Source organism: Coturnix japonica, chromosome 20 (genome assembly GCF_001577835.2).
Source record: "Coturnix japonica isolate 7356 chromosome 20, Coturnix japonica 2.1, whole genome shotgun sequence".
NCBI lineage: Eukaryota > Metazoa > Chordata > Aves > Galliformes > Phasianidae > Coturnix > Coturnix japonica.
In genome coordinates, this window is record NC_029535.1 from 10,147,865 (window position 1) to 10,165,571 (window position 17,707).

The 17,707-nt window shown below is 37.4% G+C and overlaps 1 protein-coding gene across 2 annotated transcripts; it reads left to right on the top strand.

Moving 5' to 3' along the window:
• Nucleotides 1–10: 10 nt before the first annotated feature.
• Nucleotides 11–17,317, top strand: LOC107323058 (serine/threonine-protein phosphatase 4 regulatory subunit 1-like). Of its 2 annotated transcripts, XM_015881754.1 has the most exons (20): nucleotides 11–221; nucleotides 332–376; nucleotides 3,132–3,264; nucleotides 3,616–3,722; nucleotides 3,948–4,090; nucleotides 4,626–4,772; nucleotides 4,963–5,070; nucleotides 6,149–6,214; nucleotides 6,686–6,844; nucleotides 7,309–7,502; nucleotides 7,874–8,310; nucleotides 9,177–9,409; nucleotides 9,763–9,852; nucleotides 10,370–10,555; nucleotides 10,872–11,033; nucleotides 11,526–11,626; nucleotides 12,329–12,449; nucleotides 12,681–12,815; nucleotides 13,216–13,357; nucleotides 14,344–17,317. In XM_015881754.1, exons 1-20 carry the CDS (start codon nucleotides 215–217, stop codon nucleotides 14,496–14,498), a joined length of 2,871 nt encoding a protein of 956 aa, XP_015737240.1. In that variant the 5' UTR covers nucleotides 11–214; the 3' UTR covers nucleotides 14,499–17,317. The 2 variants fall into 2 exon arrangements, with proteins under 2 accessions (XP_015737240.1, XP_015737241.1); XM_015881755.1 differs by lacking the exon at nucleotides 332–376 and having other exon boundaries at nucleotides 27–221.
• The last annotated feature ends 390 nt before the right edge of the window (nucleotides 17,318–17,707 follow it).

Consider the following 17,707-nt stretch of genomic DNA (forward strand, 5'->3'; position numbering starts at 1 on the left):
CACCTGACCACACCCCCCAAGGCGGCCGCCGCCGCCCGCAGCTTTCCCCTCCCTCAGAGGAAGGGACGGCGGCCGCCGAGGGGCTGATCCGGCCGCGGGGAGCGGACGGCGGTGAAACCGGCCGCGTTTGGAGGCTGAACCGAGGGCAGGAAGTGCGAGCGGCTCCTCCCTGCAACCTCCCGTCCTCCTCCTCCTCGCCCATGTCCGATCCAAGATGGCCGGTAAGTGGGCGCGGGGCGGGGGGCGGCACCGGGCAGCAGCGCCACGGCCCGTCCTCATCGCCACCCCCCAAAAACCAACCCCTCGGTGTCTCTTTTGTTTTTGTTTGTAGGGATCCCTTTGTATTTTGTGGATTTGCAGGATGACTTAGATGATTGTGAGTAACTGTTTTGGTTTTTTAATTTATTTTTCTGCCTCCCCGCTCAGGCCCTCACCCCGCCCCACGGCCCTGCTTGGCTGCGCTCTTTTCACCTTCTGTTTTTTATCCTCTGTGGGGTTTTTCGGACGGTTTGTGGGGTGTCCGTATGGTGGCGGTGCTGGCAGGGCAGCCCGCATCGCTCGTGGCTGTGCTGACGGGGAGCGGGCCGGGGCCGCCGAGCTGCGGGGCGGACAGTGGGACCGGGGGGGGGACGGGGTCCGTCAGTCGGCGGATTAAGGGATTAATTCTGCTGCTGTTGTGACTGAGAGTCGTCCGGGGGATTTTCTGTTGCTATAATTCCAACGGGTGAGGCCTCTGAGGGCTTCAGGCGCTGCTGAAGGCGCTGTGTTTTGCTTTTGGAGCATCACTGAAGTGCAGGACTTACTGCTGGGACAGGGGGTGAAATAAAACCTGCCTCGGTGCTGCGGTTGGCCGACACGAAGCTGTGTTTTTAGGTTAAGTGTCCTTCATTGAGTTGGGAAGTTGTCCTTCATTGGGCAGGTGTAGCCCAGAGCTGCGATGTGCTGTTAGAGCTGTGGGAGTGTGGGGCAGCCTGGAGGGGGCTGTTCCTCAGGAGATAAAGCTTTGGGTGCTGATGGTTTGGACTAGAAAGCAGCTGGTGCACAGGGCGGTTGGGATCCTGGCTGGAGTTATCCATTAAATAAAAACAAAAGAGGATGCAGAGTTTGTTTTCAGTGGCTGCACTGATTTGTTGACCACATGGATGTTACTGTGTAATAGCGCTTGACAGTGTTCACTGGTTTTGCTTTCGGTGATTGAGGCTTCACCCTTTTGGTAGCAGGACAAAAAGTGTTCGTTTGTATTTTATTAATGTTTAGGAAACGTTGGGAATCTCTGAGATGAAAATAAATGGGTGAATGGTGGGATTAACTGTATGCAAGATAGTTCTTGTTTTGATTTATGCTTAAATCTGTAAGTGTGTTACGGATTGTCTTTGATATTTGTGCAGAGAATTAAATTGTAATGGTGTGAGTCCTAGTGAATTCTAAAGTATAATTGAAAATGAGGAAACCTGGTCGGGTAATACTTAAGTACACAAGTTTTTTAGTACGTAAGGATTTGAAGCCTTGTTAGTGCTATAAGGAGTTGCTTAAAAGTAGGTATTGAAGGTTGCTGCTCACTGCAGTCATTAAAGAAGACCATGCAGAGTCCTCAAATGACAAAGCATGCAAGTTTTGAGCAGGATTTAGGTGGAAATGAAATGAGATGATGCATTTCAGCGCACTTAAACTGATCTGAAGGCTGTTCTGTAGAGCAGAATCTCACCTGAGTTTTTCTAACAGCTGGAGAGCTGCAGTGGCACCTTACTTAAGACTTGGAATTCTTGTATTCTTTCTACTTTTAATTAAAAAAAAAAGCCAACAAAAATCCTTTTCATAGTGCCAACGAATGATCAGCTGTGTGAACTGATTGGATCTTTCTGAATTGTTCCCAGTTCCCTTTCTCTTTTTTTTCCTCTGCAATAAAACAAAGATAGCAGTGTGTCATCTGAGCTCTGTTTGCTGAGTGTAAAGCACAAACAGCAGAAATAAGTGCAAATTTCTCCTGGTGTTCTGTGGATCTTGTCCTGGAATTAGGTGCTCATTCTCCATTAGATTTCTCTCTCTCTATATATATATACGTATATATAGTAGGTCCTGTTCTTCCCATTTTTATAAGTGGGAAAAAGTGATGCTAGAAATGAAACTGTATCTGGTTTATTTATTTGTTTAGTGGTTTGCTGTTTTCTATTTGTTGATGCTGTTTGGTGTATTTTGTTGTTAACTTTCCCTCCCTGCAGACAGCAGCTCTCTGCCTATAGAGGCACAGCCCGGAGTGCCCAGATTATATTTTTATAGGCAGTTTCAAACGCAGACCATTTGGCTTGTCGTTGTGCTTACAAATTATTACCAGTTTTGTGTTTTCTTTACCAATCTAAATACCTCATGTGATGTCCTGCCAAGCCAGGAACCTGGGGTCAGTTCTGCAGTGGTTGTCACCCCTAGTGTGTTTGCTGTTCTGAGATAAACTATTTCTTGCATCTGAGAAGCAGTACTGGCATTATTTGTGCTTAAGGAGTATCATGTTTGCTGTTATTTGTGTGAACAAAGTCTGAATAATCTCAGTAGTTCAAAATGTCTGTAGTAAAAGGCCCCCTTACAAATGAGGTGAAGTTGGGGTGTTTTCCAAGCTACCAGTGTAATGTGATTTAGATGAGCGAGACCCGTGACTTCAGTGAGAAGAATCAGCCTCAGCTGCTTTGAAGCTGACACGAGTTTGTGGGTTCAAAGCAATATGGTTTGGGATTTTTTGTCATTGCTAAAATTACCATTTCTTTTAATGGGGCCGATTCTCTGAATTTGTCTGTTAGTTTGCTGGCTTGCAGTTCTTCTAGCTGAACCCACTTTAAAGTGCATGTACTTAGTGCACTCAAGGTGCAAAGTAAAATGTGTTAAAAGGGAAAGATATTATGGCAGCCGAAATAGATTTCACTTCAATGCTTGACTTTTCATTTCTGTACACAAGTGTTACTCTTTACTTAATTAGGACAACTTAGAGATTTTTTTAAGCTGTATTCAGTGATACTCGGATAGTTTTGCTTTGAAGGATAGCTCTGAAAAGAAGTGTTGGTACAGGATATTGCTGACTTCTATGTGATTATTTTCTCTTTTTAATTGTTTGTTTTGTTGTTCTGTTATACTTGTCTTTCAAGTTGGATTTGAAGATTATGGACCAGACTGTGATAGCATGAGGATAACAGCATTCTTAGACATTCCAGGACAGGATAATTTGACTCCACTGGCTCGTCTAGAAAAATACGCCTTCAGTGAGAATGTATTTAACAGGTAAGGAAGGGTTCAGCAGTTCTGCTGGATGACAGTCTGAGTCTGGTAGTGTTGTGGATGTCAGCGGGTCACCACTTCTTTCATCATTTTGCTAAATATAACTTCTTTTTTTAAAAAAACAAACTGTTACAAAATATTTTCCATAAAAAGTATTTTAACTTGTTGGTCATCTAAATAATGTCTTTGGACTCCATTTTGTTGGAGTCTGGCAAAATTGCATAACTTGTATGTCTGAATGATCAGAGTAGATCTTGGTTTTAAAGTGCCCATTTGGTTTTGCTGAGATACTCCCACGTTCCACCCATGTTGTTGACAAGATATTAAGGCAATTAATATGTTGTGTCTTCACAGGCAGATCATTGCCAGAGGTCTTCTGGATGTCTTTCGGGATTTCAGCAATAATGAGGAAGATTTCCTGACTGTAATGGAAATTGTGGTCAGGCTCTCTGAAGATGCAGGTTTGAACGTATTCATTTTAATTCTTGTAATTCTGGTCTGCGTGTGAGGTTATTCTATTAATTTCATTTAGAAACCAGCAGTTTCAGTGGTGGCATTTTTGTATGTTTTGAGTCTTTTCATTTTTGTTCATTTTGTAAATGTTAACCCAAAATGAAATCCTACCATTTTAAAGTTTTTAATTTAGAATTTACTGATTTAGTTTTTCCTTTTTTTTAAATTGGCAGAGCCGACTGTACGTACAGAGCTGATGGAACAAATACCTCCAATTGCCATTTTTCTGCAAGAAAGTCGACCAAAATTCCCAACAGCATTTTTTGAATACCTTATGCCCATAGTGGTGAGATATCTTACGGATGTGAACAATCAGGTAGGAAAAAGAGGCTGTGTGAGTTAAATATCTGGACATTTTGCTTTGGTCTGGTAGTCCTGAAGCATGCAAAAAAAAAAAGATAATAAGAAATTCCTTGTTAATTGATATCTAGTACTTCTGTAGTGCTTTGTATTTATTGATTGCAGCACAATTTTCTTAGGAAGTCTGAATATACGTATTTGTAGCTACTTCCCTTAGTTTAGTTCCCTTGTACGGTTTACCTTATGGCATATTGACATTGGATTTCAAATCCTGACTTACATTCCAGATTTAGCCTTCTCCTCAAAATTTTATACAAGGGCATCTAATAATTATATTAATATTAAATACGTATTACTACTTATGTATAGTGTTAAACTTTAGAAGAAAAACACTTTTATTTTTAACATTTTGTTAATTTTTTTTCCTGTTTCTTTAACTTCTACATTTGTATTCAATGGAAACATACCTCTTGTGGCCATACCTCTTGTCGCTCTCACATCAGTAAATGCTGTTTTTAGAGCTGTGGACTTTTGTTTGTTCATATTAACAGGTTAGAAAGGCAGGTCAAGAAGCGCTGCTCATACTTTTGGAACAAGATCTTGTTTCTCAGAGTGACATTGAAAACAAAGTGTGTCCAATTCTTTTGGACCTCTCTGCTCCTGACAGTGATGATGAGTACAAGGTGGAAGCTGTGAACGTGAGTGAACTTGAAAGAAAGCTCGTATCTTTACCTTGTTAGGCTCATAAGTTCTCAAAGAATTTGAGGTCAGGACTTGATACCTTACATTGAGAGGTTAAAAAATTTGAATATTTAGGAGCAGTTTGGGACTTTGCTTATAAGCTTTCTAATTTTCTCATCCTTCCACCTATTCTCTTCTTGATTTCAGATAATCTGTAAAATGGCTTCCATGCTGAGCAGAACAACAGTTGAGCACTTGCTACTTCCTCGTTTTTGTGAACTTTGTAGTGATGGGAAATTGTTTCAAGTCCGAAAGGTCAGTGTATTTTCAACTGAAAAAGAATTTGTGCATATGTAGTTATTCGAGTGCCTACTTAAATAATTAAAACATAACTTTTTCTGATGAAATTCGAAAGATTCTTAGAAGAATACTTTTCACTTTTTGGGATGGCTGTGGTTTCTGAAGTTCAGTAAAGAAACAGGTAACAGTCCTTTGGGAATAGCAGGTCTGGCACCACATATTAGTTTTTCACAACTGGTACTTAAGGCACCACGGTCAGTTCTTTGGTGCACACAAATTACTTGATCATATTTCAAGATCGTACTTGAGACATTCATCCTTCTTTAAAACTTGGTGCTATTGAACAGAGAAGTCTCAGAATAGTGAGATTTATTCTAAGTCATGATCAAGTACAAAGAAAACTCATGGTATGGAGTCTTAAAGTAGTTCAGTAGATTTAAGGGTCATTTAGAACTTCAGTTTGGGCCCTAACGTAAGCTGTGGTTGTTGGAATGTGACCTGCCTTAGAGCATTATAATTCTGCCTTACATTAAATAAATCAGATGTTAATTCACGCCCATGTTAATTGATTTTAGATTTCAGCTACTTTTTTTTTAATTGCAACGCAGATGAATGTCCTTTCCTGCTTTAATTATAGAATTTGTAATTTAATGCACTGTAATGGCACTAACTTGAGACCTTGATTAAACTTTGCTTCAGCAAAGCACTTAAGCCAGCAAAGATAGTTCTGTCAGTACACCTAAGTCCTGACCCTCATATCATATTTTAGTCTGCTTTATTTTTGACAGCTGGTGTTCAAAGTCATTAAACTTCCAGTGGGCTTGTTAGGCCCTTTTAATTATTACTGAAGCATATAAAACTCTTCACAATGCAGAAGACCTTTCACTATTGATTTCAAAGACATGTGGTTTGTGGAAGCCTGCTCTATTGAGTCTTTATCTGGGGTGAGTTAATGTTACAGGATGTAGTTACATGGCTGAAATTTGAATAGGCAAATGTGCAGTTGTTACCGTGTGTAAGTGGTGAAGTTCATGATGAAACTAAAACACTTGAAAAGTCCAGAATGTTGTTACTGACTTTTTTTTTCCTTTAGATTTGTGCAGCTAATTTTGGTGACATTTGTAATGCAGTTGGGCAAGAAGCCACAGAAAGACTTCTGGTATGTTTGGGGGGAAAAAGAATATCCATATCCATTTATAACACGTGTATTTATCAGTTAGAACAGTTCAGTAATGAGGTCTTTTCCTGTAATCAATGTTGACACATTTTTGAAATGGTTTTGTATGGGGCTCTGTTGCAATTGTATATCAGAACTGGAATTGAGCAGGAATGAACAGCTCTTGTTTATCGGAGTGTTTTTAAATATAATTGATGGGTCACATGTGTGCTTTTGAACTACTGACTCTTTCTTTTCCCTGAACTGGATGAAATTGTATTTTCTGGTGCATACATCAAGTCCTAATAAAAGTAAATGGGAAATATATATTAACTGAAGAAACTACCTGTACTCACTCATTCATTTGTTCTGTGAGTTTTCATTGTCTCCAGTTCCAAAGCAATATATTGATAGTAAGTTGCTGCAGTCTTTGCTTAGTCTTTATTTTGTCTTTGTTTTGCTTATTTTTGGCAGATTCCCAAGTTCTTTGAGCTTTGTTCTGACAGCGTTTGGGGCATGAGAAAAGCTTGTGCTGAATGCTTTATGGCAGTGTCTTACACCACGTCCCCAGAGGTCCGCAGAAGCAAACTGTCCCCACTCTTCATCAGTCTTATTAGTGACACTTGTAGATGGGTGAGTAACTCACTTTGTCACTGAGTCCCCCCAGGTAGATCATACACGAATTATGAGCAAGTCAGAAGTGCACTGTGAGTTCTCCACGCAGAGTTTGTTGGGATCTAATCAATAAAATCTCTAATCAATAAAATCTAAGTTTCTCTAACAAGATTTTAACTTGCTTTACCTCTTTTGTTACTTCTAAAGAAAATTGATAGAAATTCTAAGTGTAGTCTTCAATGAATAGATTTAACAGAAGCAATCTAATCTCTAAATTCTGCAATGAGACCCTGTCTCACAGATCGTGTCTGTAGATGCATGTTTAATATTCTTCATATAGATGTCACTTATTAGTTAATTGGTTATATTTGGTATTAAGTGAAGCTGTTATGGTAAGAAACAAATTCAAACCTAATTTTATTTCCAGCATTAACTCTACAAGAGTTGCATGAATCCTGAACATTGTCTTTCTCCTACACCAGGTTCGTCAGGCAGCTTTTCAGTCTCTTGGCCCTTTTATTTCTACTTTTGCAAATCCTTCAAGTGCTGGACTCTATATTCGAGAAGATGGGACACTGAGTATCCGACCACCAGCACAAGATGTAAATTCAAACTCCTGTCAGCCAAGCAATGATATAACTGTAATTGCCTCTACTGCAAATGCTGTATCATGCAGGTAAAATCATGGGAAAGATGTGCTGTAGGGGAAGGGAGAAATAAGAAGGTATTTCTTTTAGTTGCTGCTTGGGGCTGAAAGTCTTGAAAATAGTTCCAGGAAAGGTATGAAATATGATGTATTTCTGTTTGAGTGTATGTATGTATGTATGTCTGCTTGAGTACAGCTGTGTTATTGAAGTGTAATTGATTTTTATGGCTTCAAGGGGAGATAAAGGGAAAACTGGTGAAATAAAGCATAGTACTAACATCTTTTCTGTCCTTCTGCAGTGAAAATAAGCTTCTGTAGTTGAAACTATTTTTTCTGAAGTATTTCACCAAGGAATTATTGTTATAGATATTTTATATGGATAATTATGTGTTTGTTATCAGTTTGGAACAACCAATGGAAATCAAATCAGAGTCATCAACTGATGAGACTTCAGCTGAAGTTAATGTGCCACTCTCTGTCGAGAATTTCAATAGAGACACGTGGGAAGCAAGTTCAGATTGCTGTATGAGTTCTGGAGAAGATCTGTCTAGATTGTCTCAGGATGATGGAGTTGGTGCTGGTGTGGTAGAAGTCACTAAGGACGTCACTTTCCCAGGAGTTACCTCAAAGCTACAGTCTTCTGAGGATGTATTTAATACTTTCCTATACTGGCGTCCTCCGCTGCCTGATATAAGTCAGGATCTGGAGTTGCTTCAATTCAAGACTGAGAAGCACAAAGACAGCTGCTCAGTGCCGTGTAATAACTGTGTTGCTAGTAGTGAAATAAAAAAAGTTCTGGAAAGCTTACAGGAGCACATAGATGATCCAGATGTTCAAGGTGAGTCTTAACAAAGAAAATAACATTCTCTCTCAGCAGACCCTCACCTTTACAAAAATCCCTGGCTGCTTTTTGGTGGTGATGAGATATATATTACAAGTCAGTCATCTGTAGTCAACCGAGTTTTTCATTCCATTGAGTCTCTTGAATGTTGCAGTGAATTAGCTTGTAAATATATCTGTTACCAATTCTACTGTTTTCTTAATTTCCTAAGTATTCTGTTATTCTTCACCTTTAAATTATCCTTTGTTGTGTCTTGAGACTATGCTTGCTCTAGGCATGTGGAAATATAACTACTGCAAAGTTTTTTGCATTGTGAACAATTAGTAACTTCCTGTTCACAGAAGCGGTGCACCATAACAGTGCAGTTTGTCCACAGTTAACTGGTGATACTGGTCAGTGGTAAACCTGACCTTTTATTTCCATCTACTTCTGCTAACCAGTTTAGAACTGGTTTGACTAATTTTCTTCCCTAAGTAGAATTTCCAAAAACATTTTAAAATGCATATTCAGCTGCCTGGAAAAAGCATTAAAATTTCAAGAACATGAAAGAAGAATTTGTATTAATATATTTGACATGGTGAGGAGTGGGATGTGAGCTGGTATGTTGTGATGCTTCTTGAGGGATTTTCAGAAATATCTGTCAGTAGTAGAAATTAGTAGATGCTTCTGCTGAAAACATAAATTAAGAGCAACAATTTGGATATATTAATATGAAGGTTTTGTACTTTCCAAATATCAAGTGTTTGCATACTGTTTATGCGAAGCTTAGTTTGGACTTTTTTATTCCTTCAGTTTAAGTAAGTACAAGTTTAATTACTTTAGGTTCAGAAAAAAGACTAAATGGTCTCTTTTGCTTTATACAGCTCAGGTCCAGGTGTTGTCTGCTGCCCTCAGAGCTGCTCAGTTTGATTCTGTTGGGGATTGTGAGACCAGAAAAATGGAAGAGAGCAGTAGTGAACTTCAGAACGAAACCATTTCAGATCAAACAGCTGTTTCAGATGCTACGTGCAACCAGGTGGAGGAAGACGCTCTTTCATGCTCTATGTCCCAAGATGGTATCAGTGAGCAGCCCACTACCAGTATACTGAAAACCACAGTAAGTATGCATTGTGCTCTGTGGCTGATAGGAAATGTGGTGGGGTTTTTTTGTTTTGTTTGTTGTTTTTTTTTCTTCCCAAAAGAAGTTACACATTTTGTTATATTGATTTTTTTATTTTTTTTTTTTAAATAAGTAAATCTAACTACTGTTCCCCTTTAGTGTTTGTCTTTAGTATTCAACCATTATCTTTTTTTGCACTTGTATAACCACACTGAGCAAGGCTTTGCCTGTAGAAGGTTTTGTTTATAAAAGGTTCTTTTGTATCTGAATTGTTCTTACTGTGATGCTTTGAAATATTGCAAACGATGTTAAGTCTGTCTGATTTCCTTAGCTAGTATGACCTTTTTCAGGACTCAGAAGAACACAGAGGAACCAGCGTATTTTTAAAGAAAGAACAGGAAAATCATCCACCATTTGAAGATGACAAGTCAAAGTTACAGGTAATTAAAAAAGCACCTGCTTTAGCTAAGTACTAAATACAGTTCATCTTATCCTTAATGCAGTGTTAACTTTTGTAATTGATCAGTTGTAGAATGTGAAGAAATACTCTGAGCATTTAAGGAGAAATTTAAAATAAATCTGAAAACTAGAAAAATTGTTTCTGGTAAATAAGCTTATCTGCTGCCTATTAGGTGAGACTTCTACAAAGGTAGGAGTTAGCTGTACTTTTCTCTGGATTTATTGTTTGTTTTCATTGAAGAATTTGCAGTCTGATTTAATGTAGTGTGTTGATAAAGTAATGTTTACTGTTTATTACTGACTGGTGTATCTTAATGGGAAGACAAATAACTAGTCGTTTACTGTTTGAAAGATAACCCACAAAACAGGGTTGCTGTTGTCTTAATTTAGATGCCAACTGATTGATAGCAAGAGAATACTGTAGCACAACAGGAATGTTTTCTTACTGATTTTAAATTAAATGAAAATGTGTGTTTCTCATGTGCTCCCTCTCTACAGGATATCATACCTCAACCTTTACTAGACCAGTATTTGTCCATGACTGACCCTGCTCGAGCCCAGACGGTTGATACTGAAATAGCCAAGCACTGTGCCTACAGTCTTCCTGGAGTGGCCTTAACACTGGGTAGGCAAAACTGGCACTGCTTGAAAGATACCTATGAGACACTGGCCACAGATGTACAGGTAAAAAACAAGTCAAAAAACACAAGCAAAACCAAACAGATGAAAATGTCTTCTCAAGCCAGAGTTTTGAGCAGTTTTTGTTGTTGTTGGTTTGCTGCATTGAAGCTATAATAGGCTTTCTTTTAAGTGATTAAATGTAGACTAAAAACAATCAGAATTTAAATCAGGCCATAAATGTAATTGACACTTCCTACTGCTGTGTAGCTTGGTCCACTTCTTATGCTCTCAGTCCCTCACATGGTTGTATTTGAAGCTGTCTTTGTTTTGTTTTCTGGTGATTGTGCCTAATCTATATCCCTTCTTAAATTGTTTGCAGTGGAAAGTGCGTCGGACACTGGCTTTCTCTATACATGAACTGGCAGTTATTCTGGGGGATCAGTTAACAGCTGCTGATCTGGTGCCTGTTTTCAATGGTTTCCTGAAAGATCTAGATGAAGTGCGCATTGGTGTCCTTAAACATCTCTATGATTTTCTAAAGGTAGGAAAGTGTAAAAGCGTAATGTAATTTCTCAAGAATATGTAATTGAGTAAAAAACAAAAAAAAAGTGTTTTAGTTAGAGATGCAGACATCAATATCTGATTGTACAAGCTATGTTTTGTGCTATACTGCCATTTCTCTTTTATGTCCCAATAAAATATCATAACTGAAAACTCTTCTTTAAATGTGGTTGTAAATGCTCCTGATACAGGGAAAGAATTAGTGCTTTGTGCAGCAAGTTGGACCACTAGCAACTTGTATTTGTGGCCTGGGAGAGAAGGGAGCAAATTTTTTGTGGTCTGCTGCATAATAAGCAAAAATGTGGAGGTTTTGATTGGTAATTGTTATGCCTAGAGACGGTGCTTTGTCAGATATCCTTGCAGAAGGGAAGACTTTTTTTTTTCTCTTTTTTTTTTTTAATGTCATTGTCTAGAGAAATGCACCAGAGTTTTTAATTTCAGCAGTTTAATGGTAGTATTTCTCTTCTTTCAGTTACTTCATGCAGACAAAAGACGAGAATATCTTTACCAGCTTCAAGAATTTGTGGTGACTGACAACAGCAGGAACTGGAGGTTTCGTTACGAGTTGGCAGAGTATGGGAATTTTCATGTACATTACTAACCTGGAAATGGATAATTATGTTAAGGAGTTAGTGGATAGTAATCCTAACTAGCATTTTTTTCTTACTTTCTTAAATGCAAATTGGATTATAATTGCATGATAGAAGCTTGAATGCTTGTCACATATTAAAGTGGAGATCTGACTTGCATGAAGCTTTTGAAATAAGATGGTCTGATACATGCTATTCAGTCAGGTTTCAGATTTTACTCAGTTCTGGACTGACTAAAGTTAAAGAAATGTATTATAAAATGTGCTGTGGTGCAGCTCTCTTGTACAGCAGTTCTCTGACATCTAGTGGAGACTGCTGTTACTTTCTGGTTGATTTGTTGATGGCTGCAGTAATGTAGTTGGTGTGATTAAAGTGAACTCTGTGCAGTTTCCTAGATCTAAATCATTTTCTGAAACATATCCTTAATTTTCTGTAGAAATCTGTCATTTTTACTTTGCATTAAGGTAGTTGATACTGATCTGAAGTTGCAAAGAAACTTCTCATTCTACTTCCATTTGTAGTTTTTATTTTTTTGATGCATTTGTACAGCTAGTTTGGGTTAAAGCTTCATAATAACCATGGTGATTTCAAGGCTCTGAATGATCCTTCCTTACCTCTTCAGCACTGTCAGTGCTGAAGCAGGTTAGTGGTGCATGTGTGTGACTCAGTTGCTTCTTTGTTTCAGGCAGCTAATCCTGATACTGGAACTCTACAATCCCAATGATGTTTATGACTACTTAAGACACATTGCACTAACTCTCTGCTCCGATAAAGTTTCAGAAGTTCGGTGGATCTCCTTCAAACTGGTTAGTTTTTTATTTAGCTTAACTTACGCTTTCTCTGCAGAAGTCTTTTCTCCATAATAAACGAAGTAATTCATTATATTCTGTAAGCAGATCTGTTTGTACTGTGTATGCTTGTTTTCTCTTTGTAAGATTCAAATACAACAATCTCCTTTTCCAGAGGGCCACAACATGTCTCATTTTTTAAATTTTTTTTTCTTTTTCCCCTTCTCCTCCCCTTCCTTTGATTCACAGGTTGTAGCAATACTACAGAAGTTCTATGCAAACAATGCAAGTGCACTGGGATTAAATTTCATTAATGAACTCGTAGTGAGGTTTCGTCACTGCTCCAAGTGGGTTGGAAGACAGGCTTTTGCCTTCATTTGTCAGGTTGGAATTTTCATTGTTTGTGGTTATACATAAATAAAATTTGGGAGCAGTTTGAGGCTTTCCAGTAAAGTAGTCAAAGCTGAAATGTGGAATCCAGAATTTTTTTAAAATTCTGTAAATTGGTCTGGCCGTGGCGATACTGAATGGCTGTCCAGTTTTGGAACTGTCACCTCTTGTGCTCTGCCTCCTGCTGGAAAAAACTGATCCTTGTGGCCAAGATGGTACATAAATCCTAGAGTGATAAACATTTTGTAACACCTAGTTTGAAATGATTGGACGAAAGCTTACAACATTGACTTTTTTGAAATTTCAGGCAAAATTAAGGACAAGATAAAGAATGACAAAAATGGTCTTTTTAACACAGATTTTGCTCTTATTTTTTTTTGCTTTTATCTTGTAGGCTGTGGTAGAAGAAGAATGTATGCCTGTTGATCAGTTTGTTGAACACTTACTTCCCAGTCTTTTAAGTCTTGCTTCAGATCCTGTGCCAAACGTAAGGGTTCTGCTCGCCAAGGCACTGAGGCAGACGTTATTGGAGAAAGGTATGGGCACTAACCTCGTCTGAAAGGACCGATGTCTCATGAATGTTGTCCTTCATCTGCCTGTGCAGTTATTCATAAATTGGCTCACTTGACTGGTAAAAATTTGTTTAGTTCTGCTTATACTGAAAGCACAGTTATACATTGTAATCTAGGATATTGCACCGAAATCTGTATTCCTGAATTTGAATTTGCACATGTATGACACAGTGGCTTTTTTAACTTGGAGGGATTGTTCTTCACCATCATCCATAAAGGGCTATAAATTGGCATAGATCGTACATCAAATGCTTCATCCACCAGGGGGCAGATACATACTTGCTTGTAGCAGGAAGTAACACTATTACTACATTACTGCATGTTTGTTTGTTTTGTTATCTATAATGCTTATGGCAAATACGTTTTTATTTACAAATTTTAAAAATCATCTTAAATACTCTTGCTTTATTTTATACATTTGTTTTGAATTGAGCATAGTTTATTCCGATGGTTTAAATAAAGCTTTGCATCTTTTTCTGAAACATTCCACTTTGTTTTTGTCACAAGCTAATAACTATAGTAGGAAATAATATTATTTTCTGTGCTGCTATGATTTCCCATATTATCATTCCTTAGAAAAGAAAAAATTGATTGATCTCTGTTTAATCATAGGGAGGCACAGAAATTTCCTCTGTTTTTTCTCAGTTAAAATTATGGAGAGTATTTTGTGAAACACTGTATAGCTGCAGCTTCCTGAGCCTCTTTCTACTTGCTGATATGCTTCCATTTAGGAAGTAGAAATACTTCACATACCTAGTAAGATAAATGTGAAGCTGTCTGTTTCTATCAGTTTCCTTAGCTTGCTGTAATGTCCCTGCAGATTCTGTAAGTGAGATGAGTTACCCCATATATTCTTAGCTTTCTCTGTATTTCTGTGCTGTGTATGCCCTGTGGTTTAAAAAGTTCTTTTTGGCTTCAATTAAAATACTCATTTTCTTCCCTTATTCTAGCTTATTTTAAGAGCGTTGGCAATCCTCATCTAGAAGCTGCGGAGGAGACAATTCTTGCCTTGCAGTCTGACAGAGATCAAGATGTGTCCTTCTTTGCTACTATAAAACTAAAACAAAACAACATGGACACTACTCCCACTGAAAAACAAAACTAGTGTGTTCTTCTCCAGTAAGCTCTGAATATCAATATGATTATTTGCACAGCATTTGTGGTTAGTATGAATTAGATGGACAAACAAAAACTTCTTGCCGCCTTGAGTTAAAAAGGGCCTATAGAGAATTGCCGTAATCTTCATTCCATGACAACCTTTCATCTACAGCTGTGTTTCTACCTTTGTTTTTGAGCAATTGATTTTTGGTAATTGAAAATCACGTTTCTTTTTTTTTAACAAAACATTTCCAGTAGTTGTTTGTTTGCTAGAAGCCCATATTGTTTTCTAAATCTTACAGTTTGATTATTGCAAATTTACCTGAAGATATTATTTCCTCTGTTTTATTGTGATTTTTGTATTGTTTCAAGTATTGCATTTTATTTTAATTGGAGGAATTGTATATATGTGTATAGGTCTTAAATTTAAAAAAAAAAAAGATGAAGAATTTAATTCTGTATCAGTGGAAAAAAGCTCAATCATTTCATTTTATGAAGTAGCCATTCTGCTGGAGGTAAAACACGGTTCATTTTTACTTAATATAATGTGGTATTTTTCAAAGCACAGAGCTCTGAATTTTTTTCTTTGTGACTGTTACGTTACTTCTAAACTATACTCTTAAAGGTGTAAACACTGCTTCCGTTACTGCTGGTGCTTGTAGCTGTAGAGAGACTGTTAATTTCCCCAACTGAAAATTACTTTATTCTACCCAAGTGAAGTTCCCTTCAACTAAAGGATTCAGTTCGTACTGTGTGTGTATCTTTAGACGGATATTACAGAATTTTACCGACTTAAGCTCTTTTACAGGTTTATTTCATGCCTGCTTCATTTGAAAAGCACGGTTAAGTGGGCCAACATTCAGATCCCCATCAGCCTATTAATTTTTTCATAAGATGTAGAGGACATCTAAGTTCTGGAGAACCTCCAAATAGTAAGTGTTCAGGGTAAAGGTGTTAATTCAGTTAGCTCTAGAACTTCTCTTTATTATATGGTAAGTGTTGAGGCAGACAATAAAAATAGGCTATTGAGATCCTTAAGCTTGAGCAGGACATGCCTTTTTTTTATTTAGACAGGTGTTTCAGAAAACAGATGGAATTAAATTCCATTAATCTGATAGCTTCTGACTAGTTTGTGGAATTATAAAGCTAGTACTTTTTGGTGGATGCTGTCTTCTGTCATAGGTAAAGTAGGGCCTGAAACAAGAGGCTTGGTTTGGTTTGGTAGTTTGTCCTGTTCAAGAAGAAAAAGTTCTCAATACTAGAAAAATGGTTTCATGTAATAAATTACTTTATGTACCCACTTATTTGTTGTCGGTAGACCTGTGGAGATATTTCTGTCCTCTTCTTTCACTTCCTTAAACTATTTTTTAAGATGTGGCATATCTAAGATGCAGAGCCAAGCTGAGGAACCTACTTGCTGTATTTTTTAAGGGTACAGTTTTATATAAGTTCGTCTAACTTGTCTTGTATTATAATGTACAGTATTTGTAATAAATTGTTTTCTTGTGAGTTCACAGTACTTTTGGAAGGTAAAGGCAGAAATGTACCACGGCCATCACTGCTCTTACAGAAACAGTATGAACTATAAATTCTGCAATGTTCTACATTTAATTTTTTACAATTTTTTAAATAATTTTAAATGGTTCTTCACTACAGACTTTTTATGATTGCAATTTCTTAAAGATTCTTCAAGTTAATTTTTTCTAGTTCTAATATCTTTTTCTAATGCTGGCATTATATTGGTATTTTATAACAGTTCAAATTTTCTAAGGCCTTTCTGATAAGGTTTTACTTCTGTTTTTCTATTATCAGCTCATTAAATTTCTCAGCACTGATCAAAATTTTTGTGTGTATATGTAAGTATGTTTGTAATGTACATGAAGTTGAATATTGACACAACCCAGGTTTCTGTTTGTTAGATGTTTTGTCACCTTGCAATAATCCACTGAAAAACACACAGGCTTTTGTGTTTTGGCATGCTGAATTAGTGTTCATTAAGAATTTTTAGTTAGAATATATATGAACAATAAGCCACCATCTGTAGAAGTTCACTAAAAACTAAATAAAGGTCTTTGTTTTTGACAGTATTTAATACCTCTCTAGCTCTGAAAATCACATCTGTTCCAAATGATAAAATTTCAGTAGTGCATTTAAAAATTTGTTTCAACTCTACAGTTGCATGCACTAATAGAGGACACCATGGCTTTTGGGTATGTCTTTTGTTTTCTTTTTGTGGACAGTGTGCAGGTCTGTTAATGCAGGTTTACCCCTTACAAGGTTTGCCTTTTTGGTGTAATTTTCTGCTAGAGATGATTTCAGCATGACCGAAGACTGCACTTTACATCTTGTTCTAGACAAGTGTGTACAATGATGAGTAAAGCTGTGTGTTAACATACAATTCTCTGGGTTTAGATTATGCAAAAAAAGTATGTATTTTAAAAGCCAGATGAAACAAAGTTGGTTAGTTGGTCCACTTCCACAGAAGCAGTAAAAATATCACTTTAAAGCATTTCTAGCTAAGGAACATGAAAATAACGTTTGTGGGTGCAATATTGCTTGACTGTTACAGGAAATTATCAAGCACTTGTGATCCAAAGCATGTTAGTCATGTTGCTTGGAATTCAAACTCACTGGTATCTTGTTGATGTACACTTGGCATCTGTGGGGATGCTGCCCTAGTGGCAGTTGTGACTGTACACAGTGTTGTTCAGAACCCAGTTAAATGGAGACACTCTGGAAGTGTCATTCATTTGTCAGAATAGAGAATATATGTAACTTTCTATTTGTATTTATCTTAATAAAATCTGTGACTGTTTTATAAACCAACTTGTAGTAACTGACTTTTGTCATTAGTGGGATAAGACTGTATTCCTTTGGTTACTGAAACATCTCTTTAAACCAGCATCATTTGGAATTCATCATGATGTGTAATAAAAAAATCCGTTAGATGTCCAGAGATTTGAAGTAGCCTTCATCACTTACTCCTCAAAGCAAATATGCCAGCAGCACTTTGAGACTAAGATTCTGTCAGAACCAAAGCTCTAACAAGATATATTTTAAGTGGAAAAGCTTCTGGATGTGTAGGGTGAGAGTGGCATTGAGATCTTTACATTAAATCCTTCCAGACTTTAGTTAAGAGCAACATTCTGGACTTCTTTTCAGTGTGATGTTGCTCTCAGACATTCTGCATAAATGAATGATTATGAAGCTTTTAGA